The following is a 19,705-nucleotide window of genomic DNA, read 5'->3' on the forward strand; positions in this document are numbered from 1 at the left end:
GTAGGGGTGCTCTGTCCCATCCCTCACATTGCTCGTCTTACCAATGGGGGACAGTCTGGAGAGCCAGAGTGCCCGGGGAGGCTGCCAGAATTACACCCAGGTAGGGAGACATCGGGTCTTCCAAGTAGGGGTGTGGTGAGCCTGCAGTTTGCCACCTTCCTTCTCTCTGCTGCCTCTCAGCACCAGCACTGGAGTAAGTGCCACCCTTCCCTGAGCACCAGCTCTTCTTCCTGCGGAGGAAGCGGACAGAGAGGGTTTATAAATGCTATCTGATTGCAAGAATGCAAAGTTCCCAGTGTTACCAGGAAAGGCATTCTGTGTCCTAGTCCCATGAGACATGCTGCTTACTGCAGCTGTTGGTGCACTCAAAGGGTCTAACCCAGACCCCCACCCCCACCCAGGCAATCATGGACTTACCCACCCCTCAGGGGTTCAGCCAGCTCTCAGCTTCCTGACGGAGTGGTTTTCTTCCTGAGCAGACTGATTTTCCTGCTAACTTTCCTCTCTGTGCTCATTATTATATTGTGAGCCCCCCATGAGGTGCAGAGGGAAGGAGGGCACAGCTCTGGGTTTGTCTTAAAGAAAAGGGAAAGGCTTGTCCTTGGGCAGAAAATCCCAGTTCAGCATGAACAGAGTCTTTGATAGGTTACGTTACAGGAATACAGTGTATCCATCTAGCTGTGCAAGATAGGAAAGAGGTGAGCGTTTCAAAGAGAAAACAAAACTCAGGCTGCCCGTGACCGTGAGAGACAGCTCTTTTTTCCTCCTGTCCGTCTGTCCAGTGTGTCGTGTGTTCGCAGGGTACTCCTGGCTCGTCACTGCAGTCATTAGGGAATGCCTTCAAGATGGGCGGCTCTCCGTAACCAGGCTCACCCTCTGCACCTGAGCACTGCCATGAGCACTCACTCCAGCAGCACCGCAGAGACCTCTTGTGTGATTGTGCACTTGAGTAGTTCACACCTGTGTGTGTGTGCGCGTGTGTGTAGATATGTGTGTGAATACACTAATCTGTGAAGGTCATCGGGAAGGTATCTTATTTTTTGAGAGATGTTCTCTTCATGACCTAGAACTCAGGTCTTAGCTACATACAGTATGCTGGCTGGCAGTTCCCCAGGATCTGCCTGTCTCCCCGCTCCGTGCTGGTTTCATAGGTGTATGTGGTACTTGGCTTTGTACTTTACCTGCTGAGCCATCTTCTCAAGTCTAGAATGTCTCAAAATTGCCCTGCCCTGTATTCAGGAGCCAGACCTTAAATGCAGACCTGTGGGAATCTTCCTGCTTTGGTGTGAAGAGAAGTGGGGTGGGGGTAGGGGGGTCCCATCAGAGTAGTATAGACTTAGAAACGCCACCATTAACCACACACCAGCTGCTAAGAACAGGTTAAATGTTTGTTTCCATAGGAATGCAGAGTTTTTCCTTCAGACAGGCATGCAGGAAATTAAACCACAAGAAAGGCCAAGTGGAATTTCTTAATCCACCCAAAACAATGAAATGTGAAGTGTGGGTTTATGGTTGGAAAGTGACTGGATAAAAATAGCATGGACCAGCTCCACGTCTGCCCCCTTGGGTTCCCAGAGCATGGGTGTGTGGACTGCAGGAGGAGACCAGACTGGGCTAGAGGCTGCCCTCCTCTGGGAAGGCTGGCATGGCCTGGCATCTCCTGCCCAGGCATAGTTTCTCTCCTTGCTTGGCTCTTAACAATCTGACCAGGGCTCACAGTGCCTGCTTTAGATGCTGTGTCTAAACTTAAGTCAGTCTATGTTTACACAGTGGCAACTTTAGTTCTCACCTTCAGCCATCGTGTCTGAAGTGAGCTTGGCAACTCATTGACATCTCATGGACGGGTTGCTTGGCCTGTGACCTCCCTCACAGGAACTGGCTGAACTTCTCAGTCATGGCCTGGCGTTCTCACTGCCTCTGAGGTTGCTTCCTCAGTGTTGGGCTCTTATCAGAGTTCCGACCGAGGACACAAGCTCACACTTCCCAGAAAGACTTGTTTTAACAGATGTGCGTTTTCCCAGCTCTGAGACCTAATATGCTGCCATTGCCTTGAACTTCAAGATGTGCCAGTCAGGGAGCTGAGGTGGCAGGAGGTGGAAGGGGCACGGTTAAATCAACAACAGGAGAAGAATACAGTGAGAGGCACTCCCACCTGATGTTGGCATTTGCTCTGAGAAAGTGCTTTTAGAATCACAGTCATCAACCGGAGCTGAAGCAGGCAGGAGCGTCTAGCTGGTCTTAGCTTAGGAAAATGATTTTAGAAGTTCTGGCCACTTGAAGACAAAATCATAAAGTCCTGGTCATGTCAAAACCTCAAATCTGTTAAGCATGTCCTAAAACAGAAATTTCTTTGTGGTAGTTAATTACTGTCTTTTAAAATGTTCTAATTCAAAGGCAACATACAACCACCTTGAAAATGTATTTACAAAGTAATTAGACATTTCTACTCTAATGTTTTAGCTGCATGAATAATATATGTATCCACACATTATACATATATTAACATGTTTTTACATGCTGATAATCATGTGTTACAGTATATTACTTTTGATATTGAAGTCACAGAAACAAATCAGCCTGCATCCTTTTTATAACTGAGGGGAGTATATATGGTAGGAAACTTGGAAAAGTGTAATAGGTAAATTTAAAGTAATGTAATATTCTGTTATGGCCAAGGATAGTTGCTACAGATGACCTCATGATCTGCACCTCCCAGCGTTCACCCCCTATCCTCAGTCTTGGAATTGAGATGCCTCTCACTTGTTTGTGACAAACAGGATATAGTGGAAGTGTGCTCCTTAACTCCCAGGGCAGTAAGACCTTGTGGTTAAACCTGGGTCTCTTGGAACACCTGTCCTTGACAAAGCCCCTCTTAGAACACAGCAGCCATACCAGATAAAGCTGGAACTCTGGGAGAACCCACACAAGAGCACTTAGGGTTCATAGCCACAACTGAGCCCTGAATCAACTTCTGGCAACATGCATGGTTGTCTTGGATGCCTAGCCTAGCCACCCTGTTGATGGCCCAGCCCTGCTGCCATTGTTCACAGTCACCGAGATCGCATGAGGACCATCCACAGCAAAGCCTTGTTGTTGATCTACACGGCTTACGGCTCTCTGGAGCCACTGCTCTTCTCGTCTCAGTCAGAGGCTCACTACACAGCAACAGATACCTAGCAAACGTGCGTGGATAGACACAGCCCAGGTGAAAGGAATGCTCAAGGCAGAAAAGGCCTCTAGGCAGAGCCGGGGGTTTTGCTCTGCGGCCATAGGCAGGTTCTTGGTTGCTGTGAACCTTAGTTTTCAAGCATTAGTAAAATGGAAAGGGAGACTTTGAAAAACATTCCAGTCTGGCACATAGTTGGTCCTAAGTTCATATTAGCTGTCACTTGGTGATATTAAATGGTCACGAAGTATGGTGACAAGAACACACCCTGTCCCCTCAGTTATAAAGAGGATGCAGGCTGATCTTGGCCATGATTACCCTTCAGTGGGCTGCCATACAGCCTAGCAACAGGACCAGCCACGTGCCATGCTTGCTGGGTGTTGTGAGGATGGCCATGACTCTTCAGGCCAGGACAAGATGGAGAATGTGTTGTAGAAATCTTGGGTTTGCGTTTCTTGAGGTTAGACATAGCGCTGGTCATTTCTGAGCCTTGCGCTCCACACAGTGCTTAGCACACTGTGTGACTTTGTGGCCTTGGCTGGCCATCAGTGAGGACACTACAATGTAGTTCTTCCCAACGTTGTATCTGTTTCACTGAATAAGGCAGAACTCACTGTATAGTGTCTTTAAAAGACAAGCTTGGGAAGAAAACGGTCTCTAGTTTGTAAAGTGCTTCCGACACACCTTCCCCACACTGACACTGCTGCTGAGAGAAAGGACAGGCGCCCTAAGCCTGCATCCTCACAGGCTAGCTCCTGCTCGAGAATGTTAGCCAAGAAGGGCGGGAGGGAGGGAGGCAGGCGGCAGAAGGCCACTGCTCTGTAGAGTAACGCTGTATCTAGACAAGCCCCATCACAGTCTCAACGTGTTCTCCTACACAATGCTGTTTTTGTAAAGACAAGGAAGGTAACATTTCAGAGATCCAAGGTAACACCACTAATGCTGAGACAAATGGACACAACAAGGCCCAGTGGCAGGGACCCAGTGTGGCTTCTGAGTGTTCCCAACATAGGTGCAGAAGCCAGTCCTGATCACAAGGAAGCCTTAGCCGTCCTGAACCCAGGGATCTCTCAGGAAGTCACCCCTTAAGTTATTCCAGGTCATGAAAGACAAGGGAAGACCAAAGGAGTATGGAGCTCTGACGACTGTTTGCCAGCAGTCCCTGATAGAAGTGTTATTTTGTTTTTTGACAGCTGACAAAGGCGGACTTGATGGCCCTGCGCTGCCAGTGTCAATCCCCGTAGTTCAGCGGCTCTGTGGCCTGGGTGTCTTGTTCTTAGAGTGTGTGCCGAAAGAGTTAAGAGTTCAAAACCTTTTTGTTTCTGTTTTGTTCTCGTTTTCAACTGTGCTTTTGTCAATTCGACATTGTGTATTAAGTCCTTCATTAAAATTAAAACAAGTAACTTAGATTTTAATTAAAGTAAAATAAAACCAAATTAATTAAACTAAGCTAAAATTTAATTACAGCCAGGGAATGAATGACGTTATGCTTAAGCACAGTTCCATCGAATCTTTCCAGTTGTGGACAGTGTTAAAGGAAGTGGTAAATGGGTTTCTCGGCGGAAACCGGTGTGGCTCCTGCTTCAGAGGACAGCAGTTATTTTTAAATGAAGATTGATTCCTGGAACTCTTCTACCTTCTGCGCCATTCCTGTTGGACACGGAGAGTGCAAAAACAGCAGGGCATCACTGAGTGGAGGAGGAGGAGACAGAGATGGGCCAGGAAGCCCTGTGTGAGGGATGCACGAGATCCCAGCACATAAGGACTTCATCCCAGCTGTCGCTTTAGTGGACAGTATGGAATTATATCCAGTAGCTACTCCTTGGTCAGCTCTCTACCTCGGGTTCTTACGTCTTACTAATGAAAACTGGTTTTCTCCTGCTTTAGAAAGTGAGGGAGTGGACCCCTCAGTAGTCAAGGACTGCCAGAAACAGTCCGCCTTGTTCACTGGTGAGAAATGGCTCGTGTTGATCCAGTCCTTCTCTGGTGGACATACCTCAGTCGTCTGCGTGCCCTGTTGGCCGTTCTCACCTTGAGGGCGACAGTGGTAAGGGCTTGGAGCAACACTTGGAGGAGGGTGAATCTCCTGGGTCGCTCACCGGGGAGAACTGCTGCCCAGGCTCAGAGCTACCAGAGGTGCAGGCAAGGCAGAGGTGCTAAAACGTGGGACGCAAACTGTGTCTGGCCCTGGCACCATAGTAAGGGGCCTGTGTGGGTAAGCATCTGTGTCCAGCACAGTCAAGCAGTGTACAGAATGTGGAGCAGCCATGTCTGGGACAGTGGAATGGGAGAGAGAAGGCCCGGGCCTGACATACATACGTCCTTGAGTCTTCTGTGTGTTCAGACCACTGTAACTTACACGCTCTGTTTATGTTTCTGAGCCTGTCACCGTGGTGCACTGATCCAGGGTTGTTGTAAGGAGCAAACCAGCCAAAGCACAGGGGAAGTTTTGTGAACTGGGATTGCACTTTGAGAATTGCAACTCGCTACAGCAAATACTGAGAGCTTGTCTTTGTCACGTGAACAAATAGCCACGCCAGGTAGACAGACCCTGATGGCCCGGGCAGAGGCATGAGAAAGTCAGCTGCCAGGGAGGGTGAGGAGCTGCAGCTGACAGAGCGAGGCTTTGCTAACTGGCTTCCCGCATCTAAACTAAGTCTTTAAAGTGCCGAAGGCCCCATTGCCAGCGAGGAGGACGTGGTCAGGGCAGGGAAAGAAAGAAAGCTCAGGTTAGAAACAAGGGTCCCAGGACTCCGAGAACCTTGGCAGGAGAAGCCTGGGAAGTCAAACAGTACTGATTTGGGCAAGCCAATGGTATTGTGTTCAGAAAACATTTGCTAAGTCTATCCAAAGAGGACTGGATTCTATAGTTTCTGCCTCCAAAGGGTCCATGAAAAACCCTCTTGGTAGGAAAGAGCAAGACTAGGCCTCAATCCATCAACCCCTGTGAGCCAAGGGAAATGTGCTCCCACCTCACATAAGGAGAGCTCCAGCTTTTGTGAGCATGCACACACACACACACACACACACACACACACACACACACACTCACACTCACACTCAGTTACACTCACCCAGTGTCTCTGGCAGGTACCACAAAGCTATCTATATGGAAAGACTCACAGGTATCATGGGGGCTCCACACTATAGAAATGGTAGCTTTACAGATCACAAAATATGGGTGTGAGCTATAGTTTTATATGAGCGATAGAAGTGAAAGAAATCTGAGACTGGGTACTGTGTCTGCATTGTTTGGCTAAATCCAGAGACAATTCTGTTGTTTACTAAAGCAGTGATTTCCACCCAGTTTGAGTGCTGGGGTTGAGGAGAGAGACTCTTGTGGTCCTGATGCAGGACCACACCCTGTGTCTCTCTGTAGAAGCTTGTTTGACCTACACATCAGGAGCTGAGAGCTATAGACCATGTCTTGGCTGAGCTGCAGCACTCAGATTTCCCTGCCTGGTTCTAAGAAGGCTGAGTATGGCTAGGAGGAAGAATGTTTTGTGAAGCTAATGGATCAAGTTGACTAAGGACATTAATTTCAGCCCCCAAGCCTTTCCCGGAGATGGTCACAGGGTGCATAGATCATTCTTAGGTGCCCCTCCTGGGAAGTGTAAGCAGCAGCTGTTAATGTGGAAGTCATAGATTCAGGTTCAAAAGGCTGGGTCTTCCACAGACCTGCATTTCTGAGAGTTGGCCTTTCCCTGGCATCCAGAGGCCTGGAAGACCGAATGTGGATTTGGGGCGGGGGAAGACATTGGAGCCCCATGTGTTTGGTGTGAATTCACTTCCTAGCTCTACAGCTCAGTTACATGACTCAACCTCCCCTCCAGTTGTCAGGTAGAAGTGATACTGTCAACCTCCCCCTGCATTTGGATGTCCCGTCACTCCAGTTGCACTTGTCTGTTGCCATGGAGATTTCCAACTTTGCCAGCATTAGTCCCCTTTTCCAGGAGCTTCTCCACTGGTCTCTGCTCAGTGAAGGGATATTCCCAGCCTTCGGAGTCCTCAGGGAGGAGGGTGATGATGGAGCTGTTGTAGGAAGTGCAGACCCTGTTCGTCTGTAGAAGTCTCGGTCACTTGGAGGTGTCCTCTGCTCACCCTTTTTATGGGAGCTTTGCTTGTTTAAATAATAGGGTTGAAATAGAGGCCTTTCTGAGAGGCCAAGGGAGGCCCTGTGCAGTTGCTTCCTTGTGGGTTGTCTTAGCTAAGTCGCCACATCCCACTGAGCCTGTGTTTCCACCTCAGGAAGTGGAAGCTACTGATGCTCCCTTGCAATAATGTGGTGCCTTAGCGGAGTTGGCAAAGGTAGGAACCGCAGCATGGGCGTAGCACCAGGGCCTTCTCCCTGCTTCTACAGAGGAAGTGCGTATCTGACCAAGCCGGAGGAGCTCCAGGAATCTGCCCAAGGCCCTGGACGCTTGGCATATTCTGCTGCATTTCTTCAGAGAATCCATTCCCATTGCCAGCTAGCCACCCTGCATCTAGGGCTTTCATTGCAGAGGGAATCGTGAAGGGTGCTCCGAGAGTCAGGGCCAGAGCCAGTTGGGAAGGACCCAAGTTTCCTACTGGATGTGAAAACTAGCAGTGCTAACTCAACCCACTAGGGACACATCTCTCTTATGCCTGGACAGCACCCGCAAAGGGAGAAGCCAGGCTGATAAGACACAGAAGGACTGTGCTCCAAACCTCCCCTCTGGGCTCATGACTTCTCATCGGTGGGGGATCTCTGCCCCTTTAGTTGCTCTCTAGCTCCTACAGGTCAGAAGTTCTGCCCACAGCAGCTAAAAAGCAGCAGGTCTGATAAGGTGGCAAATTGCTACAGTATTTCAGGACAGGGAAAACAAGCCACTCTCCAGACATCCTCTTCCAGAACCATCGAACGCTGGAGTCATGGAGCAGGACATCATTCCCCTTCACTGCAGACAGTCAGTGGGCACTAGGAAGCCAGTTGGAGCCATGGCCAGTGAGAGCTCCCTGGGAGGGCCTGTCTCTCCTCTCATGGTGTTTCCTACCACGGTGATTATGCTCACCTCCACTTCTCATCCCTTCCCACCCATTGTGCTACGGATTGTGTGTGCTAGCTTGTGTCTACCAGAAGCTGTTTCTGAGGACAGGGGAAGGCAGGGGTAGGGAAAGGCATGAACTCCGACTGTTTTAAAAACCCCTTCTGGGACCTTTTCTCTTGTTTGTTTTGGGGTGCCATTAAGCATTCAGTCTGGCTTGTAATTCCATCCCCAGTCAGATGACATGCTTGAGGCTGCCTTAATTGGAAACTGATGATGGCCTGCTCCCAGCCTGTTTCCACAGGGGAATGTTGAGTTGGGACTGTCCCAGCCAGTCTGGATGTCATGACTGTGACCTTCTGTGGCACAGTCCCACCTTGCCTGGCTTGGCCTTGAACCCTAGTAGCAGGTGCTGGCTTCCACAGTCCAGAGACAGTCAGAAACCCCGGAGAGGGCTGCTAGGACCAGCTGTGGTGGTAATGGCGGGGACACAGAGGTCTAGAAAGCCACAGCTATAGCCAGCGTGTTCCATCTGCCCTTTTTCCAAGCTTAGTAGAGCCAAGTTCTGGTTAGAGCAGTGTCTTTGGCCTGACACTGGAGTCAAGAGAGTAAAGGTGAGCAGGATATCCCAGTGAACACCAAGCTCCAGACCAGAGAGCTCGTGGCACTTGGCATCTCTATCCACGTTAGGAGAGCATGGATGAGGTTGAATCCCCAGAGCATCAGTTAGGGAGGTCAGGGTTTCTGGAATCAGCCTTGCTTCTTAGCTTGTTTGAGTGTCCTAATACATCCCTTGACCCTTTCTGATCTGTAAAATGGGTAGGCTGGCCTCCATTATTACTAGGACTGTAATAGTGTTTCAGGGTAGTTCTTTCCAGAACTGTTGTCTCAGATTATTCTGCCCTCCTCTTTTGCCGTCTTCTCACAGAGTTTGGAGGAAGATGTCTAACCAGTCTGACCGGTACCCTTCCTTTTAAGACATCCTTTCAGCTTTTTTCTCCCCAGGTCTTCCCTGTGCATTACCGCTGTTGTCTACTCTTTGCCTTGGGGACCATCATCTCATTTAGTCCTTAGTTTTGTGTGGCTTTGTCACCAGTCCTCATCAGTATCCCTGGTGAGGATACTGCCTGAGATTGTCACTGTGGTTGTCCCCACATAGAAACCTCTTTCCCTGCAGTGTCTTCTTACATTTTTATACAACCACCCAGATGTAGTTCCTACAGAGGGATAGTTCTGCCAAGACCAGAGTCCGGGAAGTAGGTCCTTAAAGCTGCCCTTGCTGGTGAACTGCAATGCCCCCCTAAGCATCAGCTGGTGAGCTGCAATGCCCCCTCCCCCCCAGCATCAGCAGGTGAGCTGCAGTGTCCGTCCCCCCCCTCCCCCACCCACCCCAAGCATCAGCCTCTTTTCAGCGGTGACATTTAGGCCTTGGCTTCTTGTTTCCTCATTTTATAATGAGACCTTTGGTCAGGTGCCCATGTGACAGTGCGGGCTGTCCAGGGCTGTGGACGACCCTGAGCAGATGGGGGGTGTCCTTTGCCCAGCCCTAGCCAGGTGTCCTGCACCTGGGTGCCGTGGTGAGCTGCACCTGCTTCCTTTTCAGCTAGTTACTGCGCTTGAATGCAGGGCTGACATGGCTAGCTCTACCTCTCTGAGATGGAGTGAGTTATAAGTAGTGCTCAGGCCTCTCAGATTCCTGTGTTGTGGGGGATATTGGACCCCTCCTAGCAGGGAAAGCACTCAAGTCATGGAAGGGCTCATTAAGAGAGGCTCTACCAGGGACAGGGAAGGGGCTCTTCAGGAAGTCTCTCCAGGGCTCCCTGACTGATGTAAATATTAAAGTTGGACCGAGACAGAAGGCTAGTCAGCTTCTGATCAAAGAAGCAGCCACGTCTGGTCTGCCCTCCGGTGCACATGTCCTTCAGGAGTGTACGTCTGTGCCGAGGCAGTGATGGATGGTTGGCGGTGTTGGCAATGCGGAACAGATGAGACCATGATAGCCCACCAGGACCTCCCCAGAGCTGCTGCAGACTGTGCTGCCCGGGCACCCAGAGGATCCTGTGGGAGACTGGCTTTCCTATGCATTGACACACAGATGGCTTCAGTATCGAGGAATCGAAAGTGAAAATGTGGGGCTGGGGATTTAGCTCAGTGGCAGAGCGCTTGCCTAGGAAGCGCAAGGCCCTGGGTTCGGTCCCCAGCTCCGAAAAAAAAAGAACCAAAAAAAAAAAAAAAAAAAAAAAAAAAAAAAAAAGAAAGTGAAAATGTCTTTAATGTCTTCCATTGACATCTGCATTTGGCCAGGCAGCTGTCCTAGGATTCTTTCTGTTTCTCAGTGTCTTTGGCCCTTCTGTACGCTCCTTGGGAGGTGAATAGTGGATCAAGAATCTGCATCTGAGACCCTCTGGTCAGAAGGAGACTCGGGCTGGAAGGGGCTTGGGGTATTGGGCTTCTGAGTCAAGTCGAAGTTCCATTTCCACTCCACCACTCACCTTCTGTGCCCTTGGGCTCCTGCTTTTTAGCCTTTTGTTTTATTTTTCAGAGGTCTCGTGTAGCCCAGGCTGGACTCAAACTTGCTGTGTAGCTGAGGCTAGCTGTGAGCCCCTGATCTTCCTGCCTTTCAAGTGTTGGAATTATAGGTGTCTGCCACCATGCCTGGCTTGTCTGTTTTACTGTTCGAATTTATTTTTATTTTATGAATGTTTTTGGCTGTATGTATGTATGTATGTATGTATGTATGTATGAATATATGCATGCCATGTGCATGTGGGGCTCACAGAGTCCAGAAAAGGTCAGATCCCCTGGAACTGGAGTTATATATGGCTGTGAGCTATCATGTGGGTGCTGGGAATTGAACCTGTGTCTTCTGAAAGAGCAGCTTGTGCTATTAACCACTCTCCCCAGCCCCTTGTTTTCAATCTTTCTAAGGCAGTATTTCTGGATGTAAAAATGGGAATAATTCTTCCATTGGAGGGCAGATGAAATGTGAGGTTGACAGAAGTGCTCTTTGGGGCCACAAAGATGATGCCTTCCCTACCTTCACAGACCGTCAGCATCACGGGCCAAATGCTCTTATTTGCAGAACCAGGGTGACATGGTTTTACTGCTAGAGATGGTGGTGTGTCCTGTCCCTGTGTCACTAGGGCTCTGCTTTGCTGTATTTAAGGGACACCTGAGATCTGGGTATGAATGTTCATGCCACAGGCAATGAACCAAGAGAAAGAGAGATGGCTGGGTAAAATGTTTGTGTTGTGGGGTTTCCCCAGGCCCTGATGGCCAACCATTGAAAGCTCAGTGCAAGAACCTGGGGCTGTAACTTTCACCTTAGGACATTCTTTCCTGGCAAACATTGTCTTTCCGTAGGGCCAGCACCAGGGTCTCTGCCTTGTGGCCTGAGTCTGCTTTCGATCTTGAGACACAGGAAACTGGGTTGTCAGCAGTCAGGCCTGACTGCTGGGCTTTGGTTTTCTCATTGTTTATGGATGAGGGGTTGGTGGGGGCAGCCTCTGAGCTCCTGTTGTGGAGGTGGCGGTAAGATGCTGACTGCCATGGGTGCTCTTTGGCCAGGGCAGTCCGCTCTTTCCAAACCCTCTGCCCAGGAGGGCAGAGCAGCTGGCCACTCTGCTGTGCTGTGTCCTGAGCAGCTGGACTCACTGATGTAACTTTTGCTCTTTTTTGCTGTAGAAAAGTCACATAGAATGTGAACTTAGGCTTTGTTCCTGCACCACAAAGGAAACTAGGACAAGGAACAGATGAATCAGTTTCCCTTACGTTGTAAGCTGTGATTTCTTCATAAACTGACTTGGAGAATGCCAATTGCTTCCTTGAACACCCCCGAGTGTTTGCCAAATGCTAAATCCTGCACCACTGATAGAGGACAAGATGGTCTTGTCCTCAGAGGGCTTCTAGGGACAACGGCCTCCAGAGCTGTGACACCTGCAGCTGAGCAGCCAAGGAAGGATGGCCGAGAGCAGCGGGGAGCACCCCATACTCTACAGTGGGGCACGGATAATTACCTCACCCACCCATTCCTGTCCACACTGAGCCCAGCCCGAATTGCCCTCCTCCAAGAAGTCTTCCAGAGGTTTGCAGGACATATATATCCAGATAGGATAGTATCTTTTACCCCTCTCTTCTGGCAGCCTTTGTTTGACACTTGTGTCCCACCTAGGAATCTTAACTTTACCTAGGGTTTCCATGTTGCAGGTCATTCAGGACAGGCACTTTGGAGTGAACCACACATGGCCAGCCATCTAGACAGGGCATCTGGATTTGAACCAAGTGGGTTCTGCAGTCAGCAGAGAGGTCTGTGGACCCCAGGCTAGACATGAGTATGGGCCTTGGTTTTGAGCAGAATGGATTCTGCAGTTAGCTAGAGCTGCTGTTCACTGAACGTGATTCAGGAAGCTGGTGGTCTTATGTTCTTGTCTTTACTGTGTTAGGTGCCAAGCCTCCCATCCCAGGATGTCATTTTTAGTGTGTGTGTGTGTGTGTGTGTGTGTGTGTGTGTGTGTCATTATGTAGCGCAGACTGTCCCAGATCCCAGTGAGGTACGGTGCCATACCTTCTAGTCTTACCTCTTTGGTACGGTGCCATACCTACCTAGTCTTACCTCTTTTTTTTTTTTTTTAATTTATTCCTGCAGAGATCCTGAGGATCATTCAGCTGGACCTTGATCTGAAGTATAAGACCAACATCCGAGAGCTGTTTGAGGAGTTTGATAACTTCCTGCCCGGTGCTGTTATCGGCATAGCCAGAGAGATGCAGCCTGTGTACAGGTAGGCGCTGGCTGTTGGAGGATGCTTGAGGGCTCCCTCCCATCCTGTCCTCTCTTCTGCCACTCACGGCCGCTTGGATGCAACCGTGTGGTGGTCTCTCTGCACTTACTCCTTGGAAACATGTTACAGCTGACAGGTGATGTCACGGGCAGGGAGCGGGTGTGGTCTGGAGCAGGAGAGGCTGCCCCTAGAGTGGGGGACTCTGAGACGTCTTCCTCCAGAAGCCCAGTTGTTCATGTTGTGGGCTCTGGCTTAGCTCCAACGATTAAGACCTGGGCTTCAGCGGGCAGCAGTGTTAGGATCGACCCTCCCGAGCAGAGCTCTGGGCTTTGTTACTTCATGTCATCATGGTGCCGTCACACAGAAGGAGAGTGGGCGGCAGTGGTGCAGAAGGAGCCACAGCAGCTCCAGACCCAAGTGGTATGTGCTGGTCGTGGCGGACCGGCACTTTGTTCCCGAGGCAGCACTTCCTTGTCAAGTGTATAGCACAGAGAAGCTCCTGTACTTGAAGCCAGGAGATAGGCTCCTGCTCTCTGTGCCCCTGAAATGTTCTTGACATCAGAATGTTAAATAAATGTACCTACCCAATTAAGTACTATATAGTGCGCGAGAGCGCGCGCACGCGCGCGCGCGCGCGCACACACACACACACACACACACACACACACACACACACACACACCCTAAACAAACAAACAAAAGCTCACTGTAGTTGTATATGCTGATAGGCAGAACAAAATGAGTCTTTACTGAGGCAAGCACAAAGGCAAGCTAAAAGTCACAGGATCAACCAAGGAGAGTTCTCCAAAGCCAGCACAGATCTTGGGGACAGAAAGGGGGTGATGCTTTATGTTCTTGTCCTCTGAAGTGATTTATGTGCGTGTTGCACATACATTGTGTCTAGAGAGAGGAGGAGGTAAGAATAGCAGAAGTAGGTTTTGGTTCAAAACTTGTCTCATTGCAGAGGCTCTAGTGTGCCATGTTGCTGACTCACCCCTCCCCACCCCCACCTCTGACAGATTGACATCCTCCCCCAAGCCAGCTGATCAAGTTTGCTCTGGAAGACCTAGAATTCTCCTTCCTTGGGCTCCTGGGGCCCTTTGTTCTGTGCCCTCCCCCCTCCCCGCACCCTCCTCCCACCCGTGCTTCGGAAATCCTGGAGAAGCTAGAAGTCATCAGAGAGCTGCTGGCCCTGGCATCTAGTGACTCAGAGCATGAGTTTCCCCCCACAAAGGAGGGGAAGAGACAGGCTTGGGTTTGGTGGTGGCTCTTTGCAAATCACATAACAGGAAATTCCTGGAGGCCTTGAATGGGCGATAGCTCCTGGGGCTTTGTGGGCTGCTCCCATTACATAATACTGACCCTGCTCCTGGAGCCTTGGGCAGCCTTCTACTTGCACGGGTAGTGGGGTTGTGGATGGATAGGGGAAACCTGCAATGTTGACTACAAAGACTGCTCCCAGGGCAGGCAGCATTCAGTGTAAAGTCCTGGATTTCAGTCAGCTGACACCGTACCTGTCACCTTGGCGCCCCTTAAGACAGAGCAGAGGAGCTCCAGACTTTGTCTCCTCAGGTTTGGTGCTCATAGCTCCTCTCCCCTGCTTCTCTTCCCGCTGTTGTATGCGGCGAGGTCCCTCCTGCTCAGACTCAGGCCTTAGGACGTTTGGACCTTGGTGAGCAGATACCAACACCTGGGAGACAGGGTTGGAGCTTCTCGTCGTAATCCACGAAAACCGCATCGCGTCCGTGACAGAGAATCGTGGCCAAAACTTTGTTTTCTGCAAAACTCGGCTTTTACAGTGGTAGACATTAAATCACTACGTGGCTTTCCTAAGGGAAACAGATGAAAGGTGGTAATTCTGATGAAGTTTCCCTCACTTTCTGAATCTTTATCATTGTGTGTAATGAGGATCAGGAGAGCCTGCTACTGGCAGGCTTAAAAACACCACTCAGTAACCAGACATTTACACACACACACACACACACACACACACACACACACACACACACACCGTAAATGTCACTAAAGACGTCATAAATAAGGTTGCAAATGAGTGTCTTGAACTGCTCTGCATCCAGGGGTCATCTGTTACACTGTGCACTTTCAGTATTTGCTGGGCCTGAGAACTGTCTGGCTGGTGGCAGACAATGACTATGGCATGTGTGTACTGGGCTGGGGGTGGGGTGTGCACATAGACTTCAGACATGTGGGAACTGGAAAGCCCAAGGACCTGAAAGATCGTTGCTAGTTGATCCCTGCTTTGGAGTCCTTACCTGTCTGGGGGTCATGGAGGGGGCCAGGGTTGGATGATAGAAGAGAAGGTGGGAAGAAGAGGAGTCTAGTTAATGGCACCGACACAAGGTCAGGTGAAGCTGGGCTCTTCCGAGTGGGCATGGCCCCTGCTCTTTAGACACAGGCATGCAGTTTATGGGGGACCTACAGCTCAGACAGAGCCCCTCCCCAGCAGCTGGTGCTCAGAGGCCTCCCCAAGTATCCCGATGTGGCAGGGACTTGTCAGTGGAGTCTGATAGCATCCATGAGGAGAAGGAATCCGCTAACAAATGCTGTAGCTGGACACGCCGTGACTAGTTAAGCAAGCATACTGGGGTCTGGAAATTCACTGGGCAGGAATGGGCTCCAGTCCTCCAGCTGTGTAAGTTTTATAGTCACTTGTCCCACAGTATTGTACTTCAAAGGACGCACAGCAAGTCATTTTTATGGTGACTTCCCCTCTATTGTGAGTTGTGAAATGTCTCAGGCTTACAGAGGGTGGGGAGTATTTCCCACCATGCATTTGATGAATGGCTTTTTCACAATTTTTCCCCACAAACACATCAAACAGACTACTTTCTGGACAGTGCTGTAGGCCAGGGAGTATTGGGGTACACATAGAAAACAGCTTTTCTCCCTGGGTGCCCGCTACTGTTTGGTCAAGCCAACCATGACTTTCTTCATCTGAAAGTCAGAGACCCCATCGTCTTGGGTAGAGTACTGCCCTTCCACCCTTTGATTTTCTGTGCATCTCTGCTAGGAACTGGACCCCTGGCGAGCGTCTCTGGTGCTCTGTGTGACTGGGGTGAGTGATCAAACAACAGAGCCCTAAGGCCTGCGCTGCAAACCCACACTTGAAGTTTACAAACATGGCTATGTGGGATGGCTTCCTGTAGTGCATTAGAAGTCCAGGAAGCAGTTGGGCCTCCTTTCTTTATGTGCTTCCTGTAGAATTTAGTATGAGGTCATAGAACAGCTAAAGCAGCTGATGTAGAGGCCACGATGGCCTCAGGCTGGGCTCAGAAGCCTTAACTGTGCTGCAAGTCACAGGGTCCTCTGGGTCTTCCATGTGAGCTCAGGGAGCTCGCTCTGCCTGTCTGTCTATCCGTCCACCCATCCGTCCATCTATTTATCTATCCATCCACCCATCCACCCATCCATCCACCCGTCCATCCATCCATCCATCCATCCATCCATCCATCCATCCATCCATCTGTCATCTGTGTCTCATGAACTCCTGTCTGACCCCTGACTCTATCAGGTACCACCTACAACAGGACACCAGTGATGTGGACTTTCACATTAGCAACAGATACTGGTTTGCATGATAAATGTGCTCTAGATGGACAAACCTAAACCATTTGTTTAGTTTGTTATTTGTTGTTAGTTTGGAAAGTTACACTCAACAGAATATTCTGTTTTTCCTAAATCTGGTAACCCATTCCCAGCCCTCCACCCCAGTTAGAGATCTTTTTTAGCAGAAGAGAGTGACCTGGCTTTCCTTCAAGAGCCTGGGTGGGAACATGCAGGGTACCAAGGGCTAGAGTGAGTGTGGGCTCCTCCCCAGAATGCATAGCCCAGAGAAGACCACCCTGCCGGAGCTAGGAGCTAAGCTGGCCCAGCTCATTGAGAAGGCCACAGTGCCAGGCAGCCTGGCAATGACTTAGCTTCAGGTCTTGGGCTCCTCCTAACTCTAGCGGTTGTCGGAGAGAAGGCTGGAGCCTGAGTGGCAGCAGCCAGTGAAGGTCACTTTGCCCTGGAGCTGCCTGCCTGAGGAGCATCGGCATGTAGCTTTGTCTCCAGCCCTCAGGCTAGCATCCTTGAATAAGCCCAGGCCCACCATGAAGCCATGGCCAGAGCAGCATGGCTGCTCTCTCAGCAGCCCTGTGCCGGCTTCACCTCCTTCCAGATGCTGGGATGAACATGTCTGTCCAGCTTCTCTGCACTTGCCTTATTCCCTTCCTAAGACTGGTACAGGGCTGTCGGGGGCATTGCTAGGTAGGAGGAGGACGTGGAGATCTCACTTCTTCCACTCTGTGATCTTGACAGTTAGGTACGTTCTCTGAAACTAGGTTCTCTAGCTGATTATAACACTGTCATAGCACACTTGAGGGAAGGTCAAATTAGATGATGTGTTTATACTTCCTGGCACAGAACAAATAAGAAGTGGCAGTAATGTAGTGTTAGAGCCACCCGAGTCCTAGCAGAGCCCCTGGAGAGTCCTGCGGTGCCAGCAGTCACTTAGCACCCAAGCCCTTGTTTCCTTGTATGTATGTAGGGCCAGGGTAATGTTAGTGGTGCACACCTCTGGGGTTGAGGAAGCTTTTACCTGCCGTAAGAGCCTGTCTGCCTCGTTAGGGAAACTGAGAAGCTGTGACTCCTAGCTTCCTGGTCACTGACATTGTGTAGATTCTGTATCCTCCCTTTCCTTCCTCCCCCAAAGCAATCATTCTCAGTGTAGCATCTGCACACACCTTTACTACACACCTTAAACAAGGCAAGGAATTTGCAGAACAGAAGCCTACCATGTTACTGACCAGTCTACAGGGACACAAAAGTTTTAATATCCCAAGAGGGGAGCAGAAACCCAGAGCATACAGAATAGGCAGTGTCCTGGGTGGTCTCTGTGGAGGAGACTGGGAGGAGAGAAGGGAACTCTAGCAAGCCCCTGCCTCCACACACCAGCCTGCCGTCCATCTGCTGCCTGTGCCTGGATGCCTGTCCTGTTTCCCTGTGGTGGATGAGCTGCTACCCTGCTTGCTTCCAGAGCTCAGAGCATGGCTCTTTCCTGGTTCCGTCTCTGGCCTACAGAGATGTTAGTTTCCGATTTGAACCACACTGCGCCTTCCCCCTGGACTAAGTCGAGTAAGTTGGTGTGCTGTGGTGGTGCATGCCTATCTCAGAACCTGGATGGCTGAGGCCGGAGGAAGGTGGGTCCATTTCTGGCCAAGGCTACAAAGCAAGTTTGAGGTGAGCTTGGGTTATGTAGACAGACTCTGGTCAAGCCAACCAAACAACAGACAAACAAAGGTAATTATTAAAAAGAAATAAAATACATTTTGTTACTTATACAAGGATCGTGGTGTTGGCTTTTTCTTTGTTTAATCTGTAAATTTATCAATGGGTAAATGAACTTTCTTCTTTTTTTATTTTATTTTTTTGAGACAGAGTCTTGAGAAAACCCATCCTAGCCTCAAAATTGTAATCCTCCTGCTTCAGCCTCTCCAGTGCTGCCATTACAGACATGTGTAGCCAAACCCAGCCAACCCCTGCTTTATACATTCTTGTGAATAAGGTGTGTCCACACAGCAGTGTTATGAGCACCCTGGGCCAGACTCAGTCTTTGTTCATCAAACATTGCTAATTTCCTGAACAATTCTTTTTTTCCCTTTCACTTTTTATCATGGTGAACTTTGAACACATAGAGACATGGACTACATCTTAGTCCATCGGTTACCACAGGGTCTCAGGTATGAAGAATGATAGCTGGTCCTGTTTCTTCTCTTCTGTGCACACTTTCTTCTCCCACAGAGGCTTCCGAAGTCAGTCCCAGGCACCATACTGTTGAGTCTGAAAATATCATTGTCAGTCTCTTTCTTTGTAAGAGTTACCTGCTTATGCTGGCTTAGAGCAGAGCAGTTACGTGTTCCCTGTCATTCATTCAGTCTGCCAGTTCCTCAGTTGACAAGAGACATCTCACTTGCTGGCCTTCTCTGTGTCTCTACATCGTCTTGTATCGGGATGCTAATGTGACTGGCACTTCTCCTAGGAAGCCTCCTGACTGACGTACATTAATGGTCCCTAGGATGTGGCCGTGCTTTCTATCAGCCATTCACCCCTTTCCTTAGCATTTGTAATCTAGGACACGAAGATAAAAGACCAGTTCTCCCCTGTCCTCGACACCCTACCTGACACCTGCAGATGAGTTTCTGGGCCCTTGTCCTTGTGTGTCTTTCAGAAATAAGCCGAGATTGAACCAACCAATTTCTTTTTTTTTTTTTTTTTTTTTTTTTGGTTCTTTTTTTTGGAGCTGGGGACCGAACCCAGGGCCTTGCGCTTCCTAGGTAAGCGCTCTACCACTGAGCTAAATCCCCAGCCCCTGAACCAACCAATTTCTTCTTCTTCTTTTTTTAATTGGATACTTTTTATTTATATTTCAAATGTTATTCCCTTTCCTGGTTTCCTGTCCATAAGCCCCCATCCCATCCCCCTCCCTTTCTTCTATAAGGGTGTTCCCCCTCCCCAACCACTTCTTCCTACCTCCCCTCCCTGACATCCCTCTACACTGGGCGGGGAGGGGGGTCCAGCTTTAGCAGGACCCAGGGCTTCTCCTTCCATTGGTGCCCAACAAGGCCATCCTCTGCTACATATGCAGCTGGAGCCATGGGTCTAGTTTAGTCCCTGGGAGCTCTGGTTGCTTGGTATTGGTATTGTTGTTCTTATGGGGTTACAAATCCCTTTAGCTCCTTCAATACTTTCTCTAG

At 49.7% G+C, this 19,705-nt stretch overlaps 1 protein-coding gene across 2 annotated transcripts in view; it reads left to right on the forward strand.

Annotated features, from left to right (window-relative positions):
• Window positions 1–19,705, forward strand: part of Xxylt1 (xyloside xylosyltransferase 1) — a 120,222-nt gene that overhangs the window by 47,200 nt on the left and 53,317 nt on the right. For both annotated transcript variants that reach the window (XR_015632839.1, NM_001430794.1), the window contains 1 exon segment: window positions 12,818–12,950. Coding sequence is in view for 1 of the 2 variants with exons in the window: in NM_001430794.1 (NP_001417723.1) it covers window positions 12,818–12,950 (133 nt within the window). In the remaining variant the exon portion in view is untranslated.

The sequence above is a fragment of the Rattus norvegicus genome, chromosome 11 (genome assembly GCF_021556685.1).
Source record: "Rattus norvegicus strain SHRSP/BbbUtx chromosome 11, alternate assembly SHRSP_T2T, whole genome shotgun sequence".
Taxonomy (NCBI): Eukaryota; Metazoa; Chordata; class Mammalia; order Rodentia; family Muridae; genus Rattus; species Rattus norvegicus.